At 41.7% G+C, this 20,096-nt stretch overlaps 3 protein-coding genes and 1 long non-coding RNA gene across 6 annotated transcripts in view; 2 read left to right on the top strand and 2 right to left on the bottom strand.

Moving 5' to 3' along the window:
- Positions 1-28: 28 nt before the first annotated feature.
- Positions 29-4,688, top strand: Polr1B (RNA polymerase I subunit Rpl135). Its single transcript, XM_069059098.1, has 11 exons — positions 29-69; positions 125-227; positions 887-1,216; positions 1,266-1,505; positions 1,556-1,728; positions 1,781-2,901; positions 2,991-3,277; positions 3,329-3,679; positions 3,727-4,137; positions 4,197-4,361; positions 4,412-4,688. Exons 2-11 carry the CDS (start codon positions 132-134, stop codon positions 4,628-4,630), a joined length of 3,393 nt encoding a protein of 1,130 aa, XP_068915199.1. The 5' UTR covers positions 29-69; positions 125-131; the 3' UTR covers positions 4,631-4,688.
- A 24-nt stretch (positions 4,689-4,712) lies between these two features.
- On the bottom strand, positions 4,713-6,171 carry LOC138138960 (cytochrome c-2). The gene is made up of 3 exons (XM_069059111.1): positions 6,013-6,171; positions 5,315-5,514; positions 4,713-5,179 (listed from the first exon to the last, which is right to left on the bottom strand). The coding sequence occupies exons 2-3, from the start codon at positions 5,493-5,495 to the stop codon at positions 5,034-5,036; spliced, it is 327 nt and encodes a 108-aa protein (XP_068915212.1). The 5' UTR covers positions 5,496-5,514; positions 6,013-6,171; the 3' UTR covers positions 4,713-5,033.
- Positions 6,172-6,811: 640 nt separating this feature from the next.
- RapGAP1 (Rap GTPase activating protein 1) overlaps positions 6,812-20,096 on the top strand; it is a 99,045-nt gene continuing 85,760 nt past the window's right edge. Inside the window, exons 1-2 of one of the 3 annotated variants that reach the window (XM_069059099.1) lie at positions 6,812-7,155; positions 7,207-7,299. In XM_069059099.1, the coding sequence (XP_068915200.1) occupies positions 6,953-7,155; positions 7,207-7,299 (296 nt within the window). In that variant the 5' untranslated portion in view covers positions 6,812-6,952. Of the gene's footprint in view, positions 7,156-7,206; positions 7,300-18,910; positions 19,358-19,541; positions 19,604-20,096 lie in introns of those variants that run through there. The other 2 variants (XM_069059100.1, XM_069059103.1) reach the window with 2 other exon arrangements.
- On the bottom strand, positions 9,034-12,633 carry LOC138138961 (uncharacterized). Its single transcript, XR_011162166.1, has 2 exons — positions 12,150-12,633; positions 9,034-9,797 (listed from the first exon to the last, which is right to left on the bottom strand). It is a non-coding gene; the product is annotated as an uncharacterized lncRNA (long non-coding RNA).

Raw genomic sequence — 20,096 nt, 5'->3', positions numbered from 1 at the left:
TTTACCGATTGCGATTGGTTCAGACTGTTTTGACAGTCGGAAAGTGGTCGGAAGGTGATCTCTGGCACGGTGTGATATATTTTGGGGTTATGTAGTGTTATCTTGTTAATAGACTTTTTATTAGTTCTTTAATGGAGAAAAACAACTCAAAAATGGTGTTGGAACAACCAACTCTGTCCAATTTAACAAACTCCAAATTTGGAGTGCCTCCAAAAACTCAAAACGAGGTAAGTTGGTTGAAACATGTGCGTATTTGAGGTTATGTTGGAACGATTCTTATCGCAAAAGGAACAAAATGTACACATTTTCGCCAAAGTATATACATAGCAATATTATTTATTATCTTCTCACTGTTATGCCCTCTTTTTTTTCTTTTCATGAATGTTTCTTTTTTTTTATAAAAAAATTACTGCCAAGTTTTTTTTTTTCAATCAAATTCTTCCAAAGTTTGTTAGGAGCGTGGCTTGACTTTATTGGTTACAAAAAATGGTAATTGTTTACTTTAGTTACTTGTGGAATTTTTGCGTTTTTTTTTTGGCCAGACGGTTTTTTTTTGCCTTAGGGCGTCCTCCTAACGTCGTTTCCCACCACTCAAACCTTGTGCAAATGCCTTTGTTTTTCTCTTTTGTTGTGTTTCAAGGTCGCGTCAATGTCTAGTATAATTAAAGAGGAAGGAACAATCATTTGCACAAGGTTTGAGTGGTGGAAAACGATGTAGGAGGACGCCCTAGGGGTGTCTGGCCAGAAAAAACGCGAAAATTCCACAAGTAACTAAAGTAAACAATGACAAAAAAAATTACGTTTAAACGTTTCACTTTTTGGCAATAATCGACAACTCAATTATAGCCCTCGTTGCACCCCCATTAAATGTCTTCTACCACGATAGCTTTTGCAACAACTGGGCCTCCCCCACATCTCCAGCTTCAACTACTTCACGAATCAAGGCCTGGACCAGGCAATCGCCGACTTAGACCCCATCGAATTCGCTCTGAACGACTCGCGAATCACTTTGTCGATCGTGGAGGCCAATCTGAACTACCCTATGGTCCCGACGGGCACCGTCGGCGTCAAAAACCCCAGAATCTATCCGTCGGAATGTCGACAGAGAGCCGCCTCCTACAGAGGGAAATTTGTGGTGACCGTCAACTGGACCATGAACGGAGTCGAGCAGCCTCCTTTCGAGAAGGACATGGGCGAGTTGCCCATCATGGTCAAGGTGAGACGAACGCGATCTCTAAACGTGATAATCAGACTCGGGGTTGCAGTCGAATCGGTGCCACCTGAGCACGTTGACTCCTGAAGAGTTGGTGAAAAGAGGGGAGCACGAGCAGGAATGGGGTGGGTATTTCGTGGTGAAGGGTCACGAGAGGCTGGTGCGGATGTTGCTGATGACGCGGAGGAATTATCCCATCGCGATCCGGAGGTCGGGGTGGAAGGGTAGAGGGGCGCTGTTTTCAGACACCGGAGTGTCGATTAGGTGCGTCAGAGAAGACCAGACTTCCAGAGTAAGAAATCGCGATTGAAATGATTATTTTGTGACAGTTTCGATTTTCAGAACAACGTTTTACATTTTGTTACCGATGGTACCGCTAAACTCATGTTTAGTTACAAGAAAACTTTGTACTACACACCTCTCGTGCTCGTCTTGAAGTGTCTGGTCAAACACACCGATTATTACATGTGTCAGCAATTGTTGGGACCTTACGAAGATGACGCTTACTACACCGAGTGAGTCCTCTCTAGAACCAGACTCGTGTTTATTTCACTGTGACGATTTCAGATGTCTGCAGAATATGTTCAGAGCTCTCCACGGCGAAGGACTCCACTCGCACGAAGCGTGCAAAGACTACTTGGGTAAAATGTTCAGGATAAAGTTCACGGACTGCCCAGAGTGGTACAGCAACACGCAAGTCGCCGATTTCATTTTGAAAAAGTGCGTTTTGATCCACTTGGACCGCAACGAAGACAAATTCAACATGCTGGTGTTCATGACGCAAAAATTGTTCCTCTTCGCTCAGGACAAGTGCAAAGCGGAGGGCGCCGACGCTGTCATGATGCAGGAACTGCTGTTAGGCGGCCACCTCTACTTGCAGATGATCAAAGATCGGCTGCAGTACTGGCTGGTCAGCTTGAAGTTCGCCATTTCGAGGCGCAAGACGTCCGGGTTTCTCACCCAGAGCGAGATGTTGGGTTGCGCGAAGCGCGCGGGAGGGCTGGCGCATACGATGGAGATGTTCATGGCCACCGGGAACGCGGGCAACTCGGCTGAGTTAGGCCTGCAGCAAGACAAGGGTCTCACCATCGTGGCGGAGAACATTAACCGGATGCGGTACATGTCGCACTTCAAGGCCGTCCACAGGGGGGCGTTCTTCCAGGAGATGAGGACGACGGAGGTGAGGCAGCTGCTGCCGGACGCGTGGGGTTTCATATGTCCCGTGCACACCCCGGACGGGAGCCCTTGCGGCCTCTTGAATCATTTGACCATGAACTGTAGAGTCACAGACGTGCCGGACGCGAAAAAAGTCGCCAACATCCCGTACGTCCTGGCTAGATTCGGGATGTGGTCGTTGGGAGACGTCATCAACAAGGCGAAGTCCGTCAGTTATGTGATTCTCCTCGACGGAAAGGTGGTGGGTTACGTCTGGCAGAAGTTCGCCGAGAGGATGGTGCGGCAGCTGAGGTGGCTCAAGATCGAGGGTAAAGAGGTGCCCGACACTCTGGAGATCGTTTTTATACCGATGGAGAGTTACACGACGCAGATCCCGGGGATTTACCTATTCACAGGGCCGGCTCGTATGATGAGGCCCGTGTGGAACTTGTCCACCAAGTCGGTGGAGTACGTCGGGACGTTCGAGCAGGTCTACTTGGATATTTGCGTGGCGCCGGAGGAGTTCTACAAAGGTGAGGAAAAAATAAGCGAAACTGTGGAAGCCGGCGACAGTTGCGCCACCTTGCGGCAAAGTTACAACATTCGACGTTTGGATTTGCAGGCGTGACCACCCACCAGGAGCTCTCCAAACTGACGTTCCTGTCCAACTTGGCTCAGCTGATCCCGATGCCGGATTGCAACCAATCCCCGCGTAACATGTACCAGTGCCAGATGGGCAAACAGACCATGGGCACGCCCTGCCTGAACTGGCGTCTCCAATCCCAAACCAAGCTCTATCGGTTGCAGACGCCGGCGTCGCCGCTTTTCCGCCCCGTCCACTACGACAACATCGACTTGGACGATTTCGCGATGGGGACCAACGCGATCGTCGCCGTCATCAGTTACACGGTGATTAAAATCGCTTCGGTGCAAATGCAGAGCGTGACGTTGTCTTTGCAGGGCTACGACATGGAGGACGCCATGATCATCAACAAAGCGTCGGAAGAGAGGGGTTTCGCGCACGGGTCGATTTACAAGTCCGAGTTCATCATGCTCGAACCTTCGACGTCGTATTTCTGCCGGGACCCGGAGAAGCCCGAGCTGGCCGAGTTTATCGACACGGACGGTTTGCCGTTTGTAGGAAGACACATGCGAGACGGGGAGCCGTTCTACTGTTACTACAGCGTTGACGAGTTTCACTACATAGTGAAGAAGTTCAGAGGGAAGGAAGAGTGTTACGTGGACGCGGTGAAGTTGTGCGCCAGCTTCGAAGCATCCAACAAGACCGCGTGCATTACTTTCAGAGTTCCGGTAAGTACGGTACGCACGGGTGCGATCGGTGCTAATCGATTTGTTAGCGTAACCCGTCGGTGGGAGATAAGTTCGCCAGCAGAGCCGGTCAAAAAGGCATCTGCTCGCTCAAGTACCCCATGGAAGATCTACCCTTCACGGAGACTGGTCTGGTGCCGGACATCATATTCAACCCTCACGGATTTCCCTCCCGAATGACCGTGGCTATGATGATCGAAGTGATGGCGGGGAAATCGGCCGCCATCCATGGCCTAGTACACGACGCAACTCCTTTCAGATTCACTGAAGACAACACCGCCATAGACTACTTCAGCCAGGCTTTGCAAGCCGGAGGTTACAATTACCACGGCACCGAGACGATGTACTCGGGAATCGACGGTAGAGAACTGACGGCGCACATCTTCTTCGGAATTGTTCACTACCAAAGGCTGAGACATATGGTCTCGGATAAATGGCAGGTACCGTGTTGGGTGCTGGTAACAGTTTGAAAGCAAGTCTGAGCTTGGCTCGGTTGCAGGTGCGTTCGACCGGTCCCAACGACATTCTTACCAGACAACCCATCAAAGGTAGGAAGCGAGGAGGAGGAGTGCGTTTCGGCGAGATGGAACGTGACTCTTTGATAAGTCACGGCGCTTCATTCTTGCTCCAAGACCGACTGTTTCACAATTCGGACAAATCCACGGTACCGATCTTCGTTTCTTGGTTATTCCTTTACTGACGGTGTCGTTTCAGGCTTTGATCTGTACCACTTGTGGTACTCTACTGGGACCGGTCACGGTGGTTACGAGACCCGCGGAGAAGCCCAGTTTGACCGAATACCAGGATGTTTGCCGACTGTGTGAACACGGCGACACCATCGAGGAGATACAGTTGCCCTACATTTTTAAATTTTTTGTAACGCAAATGGCGTCTTGTAACATCAACGTCAAAATAAAAACTCGAGAAGTGTAGTGCTGTCGAGTGACGTTGGTGGCGCCACAAACGTGTAAATGAAATTGTTACTTTTGAACTTGTTTCTTCATGGAAAGACCAGTCCGTCGCAAATAATTTATTAAATAGTTTGGTAACGTGAAACAAAAGACAAACACAAAATAAAATAATAAGTTATCTAATGCATTACTGTACAGCGTTACACGAAACGTCGGTAAAGTTGAATAATTTAAGGGAAATTGGCTAGTTTGTACAAGTATTTCGTCCCGTGCGGTACATGTGGTGACAACTGTACTTGACTGACAAAATTACTACTAATACGATTGTTGCTTTGAAATAAAAATTACGACAATTGACGGTGTAATGTTATCACGGTTTAGAACACTGGACGTCGTAATTTCTACTCGAAAGTCGGTGGTGTTGTCTACTTGGTCGCCTGTTCCAAGTACGCGATCAAGTCTGCCCTTTCTTGTGGCTTCTTCAGCCCCGCGAACACCATTTTCGTGCCAGGGATGTATTTCTTCGGATTTTCTAAATACTGGAACAGCGTGTCTTTGTTCCATGTAATACCTGTAAAAAGAAAAAAGTTGTGTTGGTAGCGTTGACAATTACGTTAGGTTGGTAGTGCCCAAATGTCAATTTTTAAAATGGCAGACAAGGTTGTTTTCAATCGAAAAATTGACGTTCTGTCATCTGATTACGTACCTTTGGATTTGTTTGCGTCGGTGTAGGCGAAACCCGCGGCTTGTCCCGTTTTCCTACCGATGAGGCCGTTCAGATTGGGCCCGGTTTTGTGCTTGCCACCGGCTTCGACGGTGTGGCACTGGGCGCATCTCTGCACGAACAGCTTCTTTCCCTTTTCCGCATCACCGTCTGGTACACCCATTTTTGATCACCACGACTCGCTGCAACCGATATCGAAATGAACAAGGAAAAAAATTATAATCATGTGATCTGACGCAATATTAATAGTCCACGTCCACGTGCACTGAACTGGAGGTTAGGAGGCAAATTCCACCAAGTTCTGACGTCACACACGTGATTCACAAAGTCTACGATATCGGGAATCGCTGATAAGAGAGATAATTGCCTTGGTAACGGAATCTCGATCTGGGTTAAGTCAAAAGTTGAAACGCGGCCAAACTTACATAACCAAAAAAATGTGGCGAAAAGCGAAGCGTGCACGAATGAATTGTGGATCGGCCGGTCGCAGAAAAATGCCACAAGTAGACTCCGTGGAGGTTTATCGAGTCCGAGTGTTATGTAATCAAGGATTTGGTCATTGGGAATTTTCAGGATAACTGACAAGTGACTGTTACTAATGTAACAGATTTAATTGTGTCTTCGTACCAGTTGAAAAGAGCGATCGAAAAATAATTAAGTCAAAAAAAATTTGTACGAACCTGGATCGTCGAACCTTCTCCTTCTGCAAACTGGAATTCACTGATCGATTATTTTCGCCGACTCCCGCGCAGCAAGGTGACTTACACAAGTGGCTTCGATTTTTCTACTTGTCGGCAGAGGGCAGCACGGTGGACAGCTTCTCGTGACAACTGATTGACACGTGTGGCCTTGAAGTGAGGTCAGTGCTTGAAGTGCAAAGGTTGCACTGTTGCACAGGATTTCTCAAGAGTTGTGTTTAAATAAATTAAGAAATTGGAAAGAGGCAAATTGATAAACTGGAAACATGTTTTGGTAAAAAAATGAAAGAAAGGTACCAGAGAAAATCTTCTTCAGAAGGATCCAAGGAAATTTTTTGGAACGAGCTTGCCAAAATAAATAAAATATCAAAGAAACTGACGGAAGAAGAGAAAAAAATGGAAATTAATGTCTACCTAGTTCATTTATTTTTACTGTTGATGTTGAACAAAAATGAAGGACAGAATCTTTTTGAAAAAAACATTTTACTGCGCTAAAATACTTCTGTTGTTTGTGTGTTATGTCTTGGTGACGCGCCAAGCAAACCAAACTGTATTTACGTTCGGAAAGACCTAGAACCTGCGGCACCTGCGATGCAACAATTAGATCGGTGTTCGGTGCAGGAAGCGTCCGGGGTAGAGCGTGTTGACACCCAAGGAACCGGAGGGACTCCGAAGAGATAATTTCCAGGAAGCGGACGCGGTCTGCGGCGCCGGAAGCGCCGCCGGTCCCATATCACTTTTATTCCTTCGCATCCGTTCGCCACTAATTTACGCGTTTTCATTTCCAGACGTCACACGTTGTTTAGCTCCATTTCGCTAATTCCTTCGGTACACAGGAATTAATCGGTGCTGGCTGGTGATAAAAGTGCTATCGCGTTAGTCTATCCCTATCGGTGCGTCTTGTGCTCGTCCGTAACCCGCCATGGAGCCGAAGAGTCCCACCTACGAGAAGCTGGCCAGCGAGAAACCGCCGTCATCGCCGGTCCTCCGCCCTTTCAAGCTGAAATTCCGGAAGATGTTGAGCAGCGGCACCCTCAGAGTCTGCTCGACCCCGGCCAGCCCCATCACCGAAAAGGAGGAGTTCACTTTCCACTCCACCTCGGCCGAGTCGCTTGTCAAGGCGGGGTAGGCTCCTCGAGCCCCGATTTTCTCGCGTTTTCACGAATGTTGTTTCAGGAGCGCCAGCAGCGGATATTCGTCGCGTCCCAGTTCCCTGAGCTCTCTGGAGCGCAGCCCTCTCACCAAGGAGACCTTCGCGGGGAAGTTGAGGTGAGTGAGACGACCCCAATTCAATTGGAACAGAAAAAAGTTGCGTCGCGTACACAAAGGCGACGTGCTAATCAGCAAATGCACAATCAGCTCAAATGGCTTCGAAAAAAGCGCAAACGAGGAAGATAAGCTACGCATTTGCACTTTTACCTTCGTAAGCCGACATTTGCTGTGTCACGTGGCAGCTAATTATCGTAATTATTTCAATTTTTTAAAGTCTCTCCGTATCTGTCACTTTCTCTTTCTGTCTCGCGACGTTGAATTAGAACGTGTGTCTTGGATTATCAACAGGTGATGTGTTGACCGATGAAATTATGAAAGAATTTTTTGACATTTTTTTGTTTGTAAATATTATCAGCGGTCACAAGTATTTAATAATAGGCTGAATCTGGTAGGTTAAGAAAAACTACAAACAACACATTTGTCATTTTTGACTGGAAAGAGTAAGTTCAGTCAGATATTTGGCAAACATATTTACAAATAATTTAGCATCAATTTAGATTAGAATGTTGGCATTAAGGGTTACTGTTAGTTTAATTTCTTGCTAATACAAAGAAAATGCTTGACTGACACCGAACAAAAGCTGGAAAGCATGGAAAGGGTAAAAAAATGTTAAAAAATGTCCATTACGTTTTATAAAAATGTGAAGAAAATAATTGTTTAACAAATTAGCATTAGCAATTTAGCAATACAGTTTAATGTATTAAGTGCTCTGGTAATTAAAACCAGCACGAAATAGATTTGGTTAAAAAATCGCATTTTATGTTTGACATTTAACAATTTGACAGTAAGTACTTTAAAAAATCAAGAATGTGCTTCTCGTAACCAAGGAAACAAAACGGAGACAAGCGAACCTTGATAAATCAACAAGCCATCACTGCATCAGTGTCGTGTCAATTTTTTCTCAAAAATTTGTGACAAAAACGCTTAAATGATGCCACCAAAAAGTAATTTTCGGTTTTTTAAGAAATCAAGTGACGAAATTAACCAGCAGTCCAAGGTAAGACACGTCAAAGTATGTACGAGTACCTATTTTTTTATACTATTCGTTCCGCGAGAGCAGTTTCGTGAATTTTGTGTAGAAAGGGAGAATATTTCGTTGTGTTGCCTTTATTAATTAAATTTCTTGTCTTTTTTTATATCCCTTGATGATTTCCGAAAATTTCCACGAAATTTCCGCGAAATCAAGATTTGATTGGCAGACAATTCAATAATGCTGAAATCTGATTGGTCCAAATGTACAAAACATTATTCTCATATTTAGTAATTTAAATTCCCTTAAACGTTTCAGTCTTTCTTCTGGTCTGGGGGAAAATTACTTTAAGTGATTTAGTTAATTTCGCCCAACAGTATTGTCCCATTAAAGTACTTTTTTATCGTGTTCATTTAAATCCGACGATTAATTAAACCGTCGATTTATCTTCGCTGCTACAGTCTGATTACTTTTCAAGTGTTTACTTCTTCTAGTTTAATGAATGATCGTGGTTTTTTTACGACAAGTCTTATTTCACTCGGCGCCACTTGCATTTCCTCCATGTCGTGTGGACAACTGTACAAATTGGACCGATCCAGTGTTGTAGATTTCCGAAACAAGTTTAATTATAGCAGTTCCTCGATTAAATTGCTTTCTCATTTGAGGCGTGTAAAGTGCCGTCCCCACAAATAGAACAAGTGACGACTCCGAAACTTGAAACTTGGTTAGGTAGATTCAAGAGAAGAAAAGAAAAGACGAAATCAACAGTGAATAACATTTATTGACCTTAAACAAAGTCGAAACCGGTCACTCTATTACCAAAAATACGATATAAAGTTATGATAATTGTATTATATCACATACGGGTTATGGTTGAATCATGTAACATATCTCTTGTGTGGTAACACAACGCAACGTGTGAAAACATAATCGGTGGCCGAGGGGGCGGCACTGATTGCCGCGTGACTGACTACCCCGGGGACAGCCGCCCCCTCGAGTGCCAGAAACGCTACATCTAGAACGGTGTTCGACGATTGCAAAACATTAGTCGTTAATTGAAACAATGGAAGATGGAAGAACGTCGTGTGGCGCCATCTCGGAACGTTACTCAACGCCTCAGCGTTACTATTGATAATATGTAATCGTAAAGTATCAGGTCCTAATTAATACAGGAATAATTCTACTGGTAGTCGATTAAGTGGTACTAAAGCGTGGTCGCGCGTACGAAAATCCTCCGGTACCATTGTTTTTTGTACGTATTTCATCGGACGATTCTGTTTTATTGTGTTTTTCCTGTGTGGGGGTAGATTTTCGTACGCTCGCTCTCTTCGAATTCCGGTGCTGTGACGATCTAGCAGCCCTGCTTGATCATGAGATTGGCCAGCTTGAAGACCCTCCACCAGGCCACGAAGATCGACGTCGACGTCGATTCGGAGGTCTGCTGGGGCGGCTGGGCCAGGGTCACGTTCGAGTCGGTCTTGGAGTTTTCCTTCTGGCCGTTGATTGCCGGAGAGGTCATTTTCGACTGGAAACGAAAGACGAAATCACAATTCGAACGGAAATTTGCCTGTCCGAACCTCGGGGACAGATCTGGCGGTTTTTGACCCCGATAGAGGATCGCTGCGTTATCTCTAATTAAATCTTTTTTTCTACGAAATTGTTTAGATAACTGATAAGCACGCACTCACAATTATTAAACTTGAATGAAAATTACGACCTCTGTTTAATTCACAATTCTGTTTCAACAATCATAGACTGAGCGTTTATTCACACTTCTATAGTCCAATTTTTACCCTTTTGAGGTGACGTCACGATTTCCTTCCTCACTTTTTCTTTATTGAAACGACAGAAACAGAAAAAAAAACAAAGAAAAGGCACGTTTGGTCACTTTGAGGTTATTTTATGCTCCTGTCAATTTGACAATTTTTAATTTCTTTCACTTATTACATTGATTACAAACATAACCTTTCGAAGCAACTGTCAATAAATTTGAAACATTATAGTTATTTATGATCAATTCAAATTTGTTTCTGATCCTAGCTCAAACATACGTGAAGTTACTAGATAATGACGTCAAGGGTAAAAATTGGACTATACTTGGAATTTGGATTAAGTGGTTTTTTTTATTTGAATTTCCCACCATTTTTTGACGTTCCATTCGAAATAAAGTAGGTTTTGAATCTGACAGATGTCAATATGAATCAATACAGATTTTATTTAAATTCTTGCAAAACAACAATTTGTCGTTATTTCTGTGGTTATAGAGATCATATCGTAAATAAATTTGAATTTTCCCGCTTTTTTGATATGTAATTACTAATTAGCAATTCGCCAAGCCATGAAAATCGAGTAGGTGTGACAAATGGCAACACAGGGTGAAACAGAATGACATTTAATCAAATCCAATTTAATTTTTTCTTTTTGTTTGGAAAATTCTGCAAATAAGCTCAATTTTTAAATTTTATTTTTAATGTCAACGTAAAATGTAATTTTAAGTTGAAACATTTCCTAGGTTTTGTTTTTGATTTGTGAAATTGAAAAAATACCATTTTTTGGCTCTGTTCGTTTGGTGGCTTTGGTGAAACTAAATGAAAAGAGCGGAAAATTACGAACTTGGTGCTTTTAAAGAGCTAATAAAAACCGATTTGTAGTAAGTAAATTTTCGAATAAAACCTTGACTAAAAATAAGAGAACAAAAAAGAATGTTTTGATAGTTTCCAGGTTGTAGGTGAACCCCTGGGTTTAAAAATAATTTTAATTTTTTAAACAAGAAAATAAATGAATGAAGAATTCGCTCGAGATTTCGCTTGGACGGTCAGTTGAATGCCATTTTTCAACTGTTTGTTGTAACTCTTGTACGCGTTAGAAATTAAGCAAGTGTTGCGAATATTTAAATGTCATATTTTGGCATTTAGCCTTTTTTTCATTATGCAAATGTCAGACACAATTCGGAAATATTCACCCCACAGTGTCCATAAATAAATTATATAATCAAAGATTTCCATCTCGCTTACGTCCAAGAAAGAAACAAAAATAAATATGTCAGTCGGTTTTTGACGGCGCTGAATTGATCTGCGACCTGCTCTCGATCAAACGAGCGTCGTCGAGGATGAAATCTCGACTTCGTTTGATCATAAACTGGGAAATTACGTTCTAAAATTATGCGCCTCGTCATAATAGCAATTAGGCAAATTAGGAAGTAGTGAAAGCAAATTTGCACAACTTTCGTCTTCGGAATACCAGCGCTAATCAAATATGAAGAAGTCGACATTTATGTAAACACTCCAAACGAATATTTTATCGGACAGATCTCGGCGAAGTGAATTTCAGATTGGCTGCAAGATAAATGCGAAGTAAAGAACGAGAGTTGGAAGTTTGATGTCGATGTGAATTATCTGGCAGAGGGGTTGGCAAGTTTTGGGGATTTTGTGGGTCATTTGTATTCCTCAAGAGATTGATTGATTGTTTACTTGTTTCTAGTCCAGCCCGGTCTAACAGTTTATTTATTGAACTTTGTGCGAACTAACGGTGACACATGACGTAAAAATCTATAAACGTTTTCAATTAAACTCCGAAGAGAGAACAATTGTGACCGCACCGCACACGTTGACCCGATCGTATCAAAGATAGTACAGTGTGGGTTTCAGCATAACAAGTCAACTAGACCGACCCAGTTTACATTGTTGTTGCGGCAAACAAATTCGATTCCGTCGCCCCGTCGGTTCTTCCAACTCTTTGCACACTTGCGACATTTAATTCCCGAATGACTTTCCCCGGAAGTGGGGTTGCGCAACATGGACAAATTCGCATCGCGATGGTAAAATTTGCCCGATGGTCGGCACTTTGGCGTCGCGACGCCGCACGCAGGACGACTTACCGTTTGTTCCCAGCGGTGGAAAAGCGGTCTCGGTTGTTGCTCCTTCGGCGGCACAGGTTGCACTGACGGTGCGTGCGTTTTCAGCAGCGAAAGCGACGTAAGGACTAAAACGTACCGCCGCTGACAGATCTGACCCACATTTCGTGGCGGCGTCGGCTCTATTTCGTCCTTGTTTAGGAGCGTTTCCGACTGAAACCGGCTCCAAATGTCGTATCGTCGAATCAATAATGCTGGACGGAGTCAGCTGATCGAAATGGGCCGACGCAGGACCTGAACGCGCCAGAAGGATCACCAGGAGGTGGCGAAAATGTGCACGAAAGTCACGAAACGCGCAGTGGGGTTCGCGAAAGTGCAGATCTGGACGCGTTTCCGTCTTCCCGGGGATTTTAACAGTAGTAGTAATAATAATAATAATGATGATGACGATGATGACAATAATATTTAAAAGGAAGATGAATCTTAAAGCCGTTTTATTTACGCTCATTTTCTTATTACTCTTATTAGCATTAGCATCGTCAGTTTGTAAATTAGTCCGGCCTGAATGCCGTGCCAGCAGGTACGTGGTGGGCTAGAAGCGTGACAGCAGGATTGATTTCAAGTTCCGTTTTTTCTTGTCCTTATCTGAAGTGGAGTAAGGTCTCCACATACTCGTAGAAAGGTGTCAGATCGAGAGCAAACACATCTAGCTTTTATGGGCGGTCGTTCGGTCCTCATCGAACCCGTTCGACTTTATTGCTCGCCTTATCAGTTCCCCAGCTCGTGAAAAATGCACCAGTTCCGTCCCCTGTCGACGTCACCGTCGCCGTCGCTGCCTGCTCGCCCGTTTCTGGTACAGCGGAAAAACGAGACGATTAAATGTACGAATTCGGGTCAGAGTGTCATTTGCGTGGGAACCGGTGATTATCCGTGTAATAAAAGTACTTGATAATGGAAACAATGGGACAAGCGAAAAACGTACAATTTTTCACAGTCGTTTCCGTTTTCCGGTAAAAAGGCGGGACCGCTTTCGACGATACTGCGATTTAGTCGTCCAGCCCTCATCCACAAGTGGTCGATTCGGATTTGTTTTTACGTTCGATGTTGTGTCTTGTTGGCGGTAAAAAAATTTAGTAGCTTGAAGGGGCGAGGGTCGGAATATTCTCGCTTGTGTGGTTCTTCTATATTTTTTTATTTTTCCTTCTTATTCTGTTCACGTTCATCTTATCGTTTTTTCGTTAATCGTTTTTCTTTTCTCTTGTTTCTTCTCAAACCTATGTTTCTTTTACTTTCTTTTCATCAATCTATAATTTGTACCGCTTTCAAAATCAAATTCTTTTTTACATTTCTTACTTTTACGTCACTCTTTACTTGTACAGTTAGTTGCAAAAAAACGGGAACTGTCAGAATAAAATTGACACATTTTTACAATTGTTTCCTAGTGTGAAACCTTCTTACGAGAGATAGGCTAGAAATAACGTCAAAATTCAATGACATTTTTTTAAATTATTTGATAGGTATTGTCAAGTAGACAATTAATTGACAAATGGTCAAAATCAAATTTACATTAGGAAAATTTTCGTTTCCCGTTTTTTTTTGCAACCAACTGTACTACCTATTTTTCTATTCTTTGAACATTCAGTATTGTCCCCTGACCATTCTTCATCCGTTGCGTACTCTCTTTTTTCTTTGTTTCTTTAATTCAATTTTATCTACTTTGAGTTACAAATAGGCTCATTATTATACCGAAAACAGTTTAATAATGAAGCATATTATTAAACTGTTTTTGGTAACTTTTAGCTTTTGTTACATTGGCAAAATCAGCCAGCCGTTTGACGTCAAGGTAACCAGTGAAACTATGACGTAAATTTAGTAAAATAACCTTACATTTTTGTGAACAATGTCTGTTACCAACCCATGCGAAAATCCCTAGTCTAATATGAAAACTTGAACAGCTGAAATTTCAGGAATTAGTAAAGCAAAGTAGATAAAATAGTATATTATACTCGTTTAATAAGACGTATTATCACATTCGTTCAGTTAAAGCACTTCTCGCTACGCTCGTCGTGCTTTAAACACTCATGTGATAATACAATGTCTTGTTAAACTCGTATAATAATATACAGGGTTATTCTAAATGATTGTAGTTGAAGTGGGCGTGAAAATTGAACGTAAAATTTATGGTTGCTGCTCCACATAAAAAAACATCAAAATTATGTGAATAAGTAAGTATACACGGGAGTTAAAGTGGGTGCAAAACAACTCAATATTACAGAATTGGTTGTAAAACAACTCAATATTTCTGGACTCAGTCGTTAATTTAACAAAAATAAATAAAATTCTCATCACCGCACTTTTCACCTAAAAAACGACAGTGACAGCGACAAAACTGACAGTTCACATGAAAGCGGCAAAAATTTAATAACATGGGCATGGTCTACTTCGACTACAATCATTTAGAATAACCCTGTACTATTATAATTCTTTATAATTCTGCCTTTTGATTGTAATATTTTTCAAAAATCTTGCAAACGTCTACTTAGTTTTCTTTTCCTTACTCATTATCTAATGCGTTCACCTTATTACTTCAACTAACTTATTTTTCTTTTGCTGTCAGTTTTTTCAACACTTGATTTTGTTTTCATCTTTTACTTTCTTTCAGTATTTTCTTAAAACATTCATTTTCTATCGTTTTTTCCAATTTATACTCTCTCCTCCATATATTTTTGTTTTTTAATTTTTATTAAATTCCACATTCTCACTTTTCCACTTTTATCTATTTCTGTCGACTTTTTCCTTTATAAATAAATGCCGTCCAGCGCATTTCTTCATCTTTCATACATTTTTTCTTCATTAACCTCTCATTTGTTCTCTCAACCTCAACACCAGATGAGAGCTTAGAGTATAATGGACAACTTGTTAATACTCAGAGTGCTTTATTATCAATACCGACAGCAAATCTGAAAGCTTCAGCGAGCTTAAAGGGGACGAGTTTTCAGCCAAAATCCCGGGATTTTTCTCTTTCATTTGGGGAATCGAAAGAGGGTGCAAATTTCCAGGGATTGGCCTCTTTTCTGTGTACTCAGAGGGTGTATCAAGGGAAGAGTCAACAAAAAAAAATGACATTCGTCGAAATTAAAAGCGACGAATCGTAAAATCGTCTCGTCGAGGTCATGATTGCAAGTTTTATTTTAGAATTGTAATGAAACCTCCACAAATTAAATGTGTCAGGAGTGAAGAGGGGATTTTGGCAATATGCAGAAGCACCCTCCCTCTGTTGAACAATAACCGAACCAACTTATTTATCACACATAAACTTGTAATTATTTTTCTCTCCAGTTCTATTAGAAATCGTTTGATTAATTTATTAGTTACTAAGCATATTTGTCATATCTCTTAAAAATTCTGTACAGAAATAAATATGTTGCATTAAGAGTTCTGCAAGTGTATACATCGACTGTTCTGAGATGGCGCTGCCACATCAATTTTGCCTGGCTACTAGATTACCGCTATTCGGGACAAACAGCCGTGACAGAATTTTTATTGCCCAACTATGTATGTGAATAAAACATAAAAAATTCATGTCTGGGCTATAAAAAAGAGGATGATTCAATACAAATCAGTGACCTCAATCTAACACAACAGGAACTGAAGAGAATCGAATAAAAAACAAATATGTACATATCGGGAATGGTTTTCTGTCCGTCTAGTTTATTTTATTTTGAATGTTATATTTTTTATATATTGTGACAAGATAGTGCACGACTTCACACTCAACATATCAGACCAACTGTTTTATATACTATTTACAGATTTGCCAACAATTGAAATACATATTGTGAGTTTCGGAAATTCTTGGAACTCATCAGTCATCATAACAAGCCGCTCAACAAATATATTTTAATAAGCTGCGATTTCTCTTCGACTAAAACGAATTGGACGGTGAAAAATGATCCAATATTAAATCCATCCGGATCCTGAAACCGGAAATTAATTCTCTGGAACGTTGTCTGCTTAAAAAATATAATTCCACGAGGCAGGTACGCACTACGCACCCAAGACTCTTTGTTAAAGACTTTCATTTAAAATTATAGTTTTTTAACGGTCCTATTGTAAGTCCATCACGTAGTGAGGATGTGAAACTGGATACTTTTTTAGCATTAGCTGTTCAACAGCTACAAACACTGACATTTGAGACTTGAAAGACCCGTCGCTCAAATTCGAAAGGGTTAATCTTTGAAAAGGGCAAACTAAATACCGTTGCACATCTTCGAAAAGCTTTTAGTCATTTTTACTTTTACAACGAAACAGTGTCAGTCTTTCGGTTGCGGAAATCATGATCGTGGTTTACGGTTCGGCGAGTGGCTGCGTGATATCGCTCTTAAAATTTAATTGATAACAATATATCAACGTCGTCTCTGATAATCGCGTGGTTTCGAATAACAAATCGACGAGAATCGTACAAAAAATAATTGCATTTGAGGAACCGTTAAGGCATTAAAATGTACAAGTTTGTGACGGAAACCATATTTTCAGACATCTCTCTGTGTTGCTGCTGCTGTTCCAGTTTCCTGCCGGACAAAAAAGCGCAAATGTGTTTGCCAATTTGTTTACGCGTCATTATTCTCACCGAAACTTGTTTATAAATCCACATTAATTATTTGTCTAAATTTTGTTTTATGACGATTAACACCATTGATAAAATAAAATTCCAATTTGGTTTCCCGTTAGTGTTGCAATTCTCTGACAGTTTTGGTCGTTCATTTTAATTCGTGATGGACAATAATTTTATCCGTCCCATTGGAGAAACTGTAATTGTCTTGATGCTGGAGATGGAACCTGGGAAAACCGAAAAATGATTTGATTCACGTCGATTGATTCACGTATGTTTGCTATGAATCAGGTAAATTATTTAAAAAATGTGTTGGTAATACATTTTTAGTTGTCCCGCGGTTGCGTAAAATTTTAAAAGGAAACTGTACGAATGTGAGGGAGTAGGAACAAGGAAGAGATAAGAAATGAGATAATACAAGAGATAGAAGTTTTAAGATTACATTTTTTGATAGAAATTTAAAGAGCGATTTAGTACAGCTACGCTCGCAGTTGCTAAAATGTTTCAGTAATTGGGTTTTGATTAAAAATTAATTAAAACTGTCGCAGGTAGGATCTGATCAGGTCAGGTCAGGTCTAGTCTGCTCTATGTATTTTTTTAAATTTTAAAACGTAATAAAAACTAGAAATACAATTTAAAATCATCGGATCTGGTTTTGCCCAGTTTTGATCAGTTAAGTAATGTCTTTTTATTGAAGTGAAACTTTTTATGGGAGGGTTTTGAAATTCTGATCCGCAACTTTTTTGTGTGACAAAAAGTGGTGGGGGTAAACACTGTCGGGTCGAGTGGGAGCAGTGTCTCGCACAACGGTTGCGCCAATATTTCCATCTCACTTAAATGTAAGTTAATCTGTTTGACACGATACAAACATCCCTTAAAATTGTGTATACTTCTGTCTTTGTCACACTCATGGCATTTATCGATAATGTCCTCTCTTTTAATTTGGAGGCTTACAAATGAACAATGAGTTACGCATTTCGATAGTGTTTAGTGTTATCGTTGTTTATTATTTATTTTCTTCATTAAAATATACAATTTTGTTGTGAATATGCTATTTAAAAATGATTGATGAATAATTACAATGTTTCCCTGTAATACAAAAGTTTCACTTCTATCGTGCGTCTTTACGACACACTCTGTTTTTTTCCTGTTTCTTAAAGGTAATGTCAAACTAAAACTTTAAGAATCTCTTCAACAATTTACATATTTGAATTACACTTTAAGAATTTCTTCATGAATTTGTTTAAATTATAGCGATGCCATATCACCCAGGTCAATTACAGTCAGGTCGGGTTCAGTGTTGTTTATATTTTTTAATTTTGAGAGGTGATCAACATTAAAGTGTTGATTTTTTTAATTATAATTTGAAACCATCGCAGGTTGGGTCTTGTCCGGTCAGGTCAGGTCACCATTTCTCCATTTTCTTTGGAGCTAAAGCACACTCGTCCAAGGGAATTGTTCTCTATTAAATAATATTGAATTGAAACTTGTTATCGCGATTAATTTTATAGATGTAAATAAATTTCAGAAAAATTGGTTTCTTGCCAAGTTTTTGTCAAGCGATAAACACAAAACAGGAATTTTTTTTTAAATAACAAAGAAAGATTAGATATGCACTGTAAAAACTAGTAACACGATAACAAACAAAACACATTCCGCTAGGTAGATATGACAGCCTTGAATAAAATCCAATTCTTGAAGTTCTTGCGACACCGTTCGCTCTACCGATTTCTCGAATTTTCATAATGAAAATGTTTGTTGATCACTCTTTGGAAGAAATTCCTACCCTGCTAGCGATCGCACACTCGTAATTCATCATAACAGACATCCGAAAGGATGACGCAAAAACATCCGCGCCCATTTCGCCGTGAATAATTTGTTTGTCGGGCTGATCCGCCGTTATTTGCCAAAAATAGACGACCCCCTGCAAAAATAACCCCATCAAAAGTCGGAATCAGCTCGATTCGATTTATTTGGCGAATAAGGCACCCCCATCCCTTTGACGCCACTAGCACGTGACGGGCGGCGCCGCGGCGGCTGCATCACCCCGTGGCGGTCTCCGCGTCTCCAAGAAGAGCATCTCTTCGCCGCTCTCCTCTGGGTTAAAAGGCTCCAGTCGGTGCAGCGGCTGATCGGTCCGCGTATCGAGATCCAGTCACTCCATTTAGTCAGTCTCCTGCTGTCCTGCGGTAGCGTAGGTTCAGCGTTGCCACCGTTCCGTCAGTTTCCAGTGGCGGCGTCTGGGTGTCAGCCCCGGGTGGGTGCGGTGCGTGGGTGTTATCGCGGGAGTCCTCCGATTGTTTTTTGTCACCGGGATCGGTCGGACGGTCCGTGCGTGGGTCAGTGTTCGCGGGAGTGAAAGTGTCCCCCGACGCATCGTCGAAGTTGCCGAATCGGATCTGCTTTTTGTGTTGTTTTTTGTGCGGCCAACGGCGCGCTAATGAGACGAAATATCTGCAAATCACACCGGGTGTTCCGAAAGCGAGTAACGGGAGCGGTCTGATCATTAAGATGCCGAAATGGTCCTGCAGAACGCTTCGATCACGATCAACGGACGGAGGCAGCGCCCCCAGGAGGGGGTCGCGCCCCAAGTGCCGGCGAGGGGACGGTTCGTCGCCAGGTCAGTGCTATTTTGGGGTTTTGACGCACGTGGGTGGCGGCCGTGAAACCGCACGGTGCTGATTTTTTTCACGATCGATTTCACACCTCGTCAGCTAAGGGCACGTCCGAGATTAGTCCGGCGTGACACACAGGTGGCATGAGTTGTTGTTGCTCGCGAAAAACGAAAGTGACGGTCTGGTGGTGAATTTTGTTCACAAATGGAATTCTTCACGGCTAGGGGAATTGTTAAAGAATCGACTGAATGGTAAATAGGTTCTTCGGATCACGCGAGCGAGGGTGAAAAGAGCACTAGAATGTGCACGATTTGCATAACAGAAGAGGTGCATTTGACGGTGAAGACTGTCGTGTTAGGTTTAAAATTCAAAATGGTAAAATAACACCGAATACGTGGTTCAATCAAAGACTCCGCTTTCGTTGCACAATTGCGATTCATATTCAAGACAAAGGCTTTATGTGTGACCATAAATTTTCACATTACATCTAAAATGTAGATGCATATCAGATGCACTGTACATCCAAATTTGAATTTATTTGCGTCACCGATGCATTTCCAGATTTGCATATCCGGTAATGTGGGTTTCGTTTCTGTCCTGTCAAAGGAACTGTCGGCTTCGTACAATTTTCAGAAATAATGTGTCGTTTTTCTGCACACATTTGTTTTGTAGTAAAAGCGGCAGATCTTTGACCTTTGAAGTATTTATCTACTAAATCACTAAATTGTGTAGATATCGATAATT

The sequence above is a fragment of the Tenebrio molitor genome, chromosome 9 (genome assembly GCF_963966145.1).
Source record: "Tenebrio molitor chromosome 9, icTenMoli1.1, whole genome shotgun sequence".
NCBI classification, from domain to species: Eukaryota; Metazoa; Arthropoda; class Insecta; order Coleoptera; family Tenebrionidae; genus Tenebrio; species Tenebrio molitor.
Note: the sequence above shows the minus strand (reverse complement) of the source record. Positions and strands in the feature narration are given on the sequence as shown.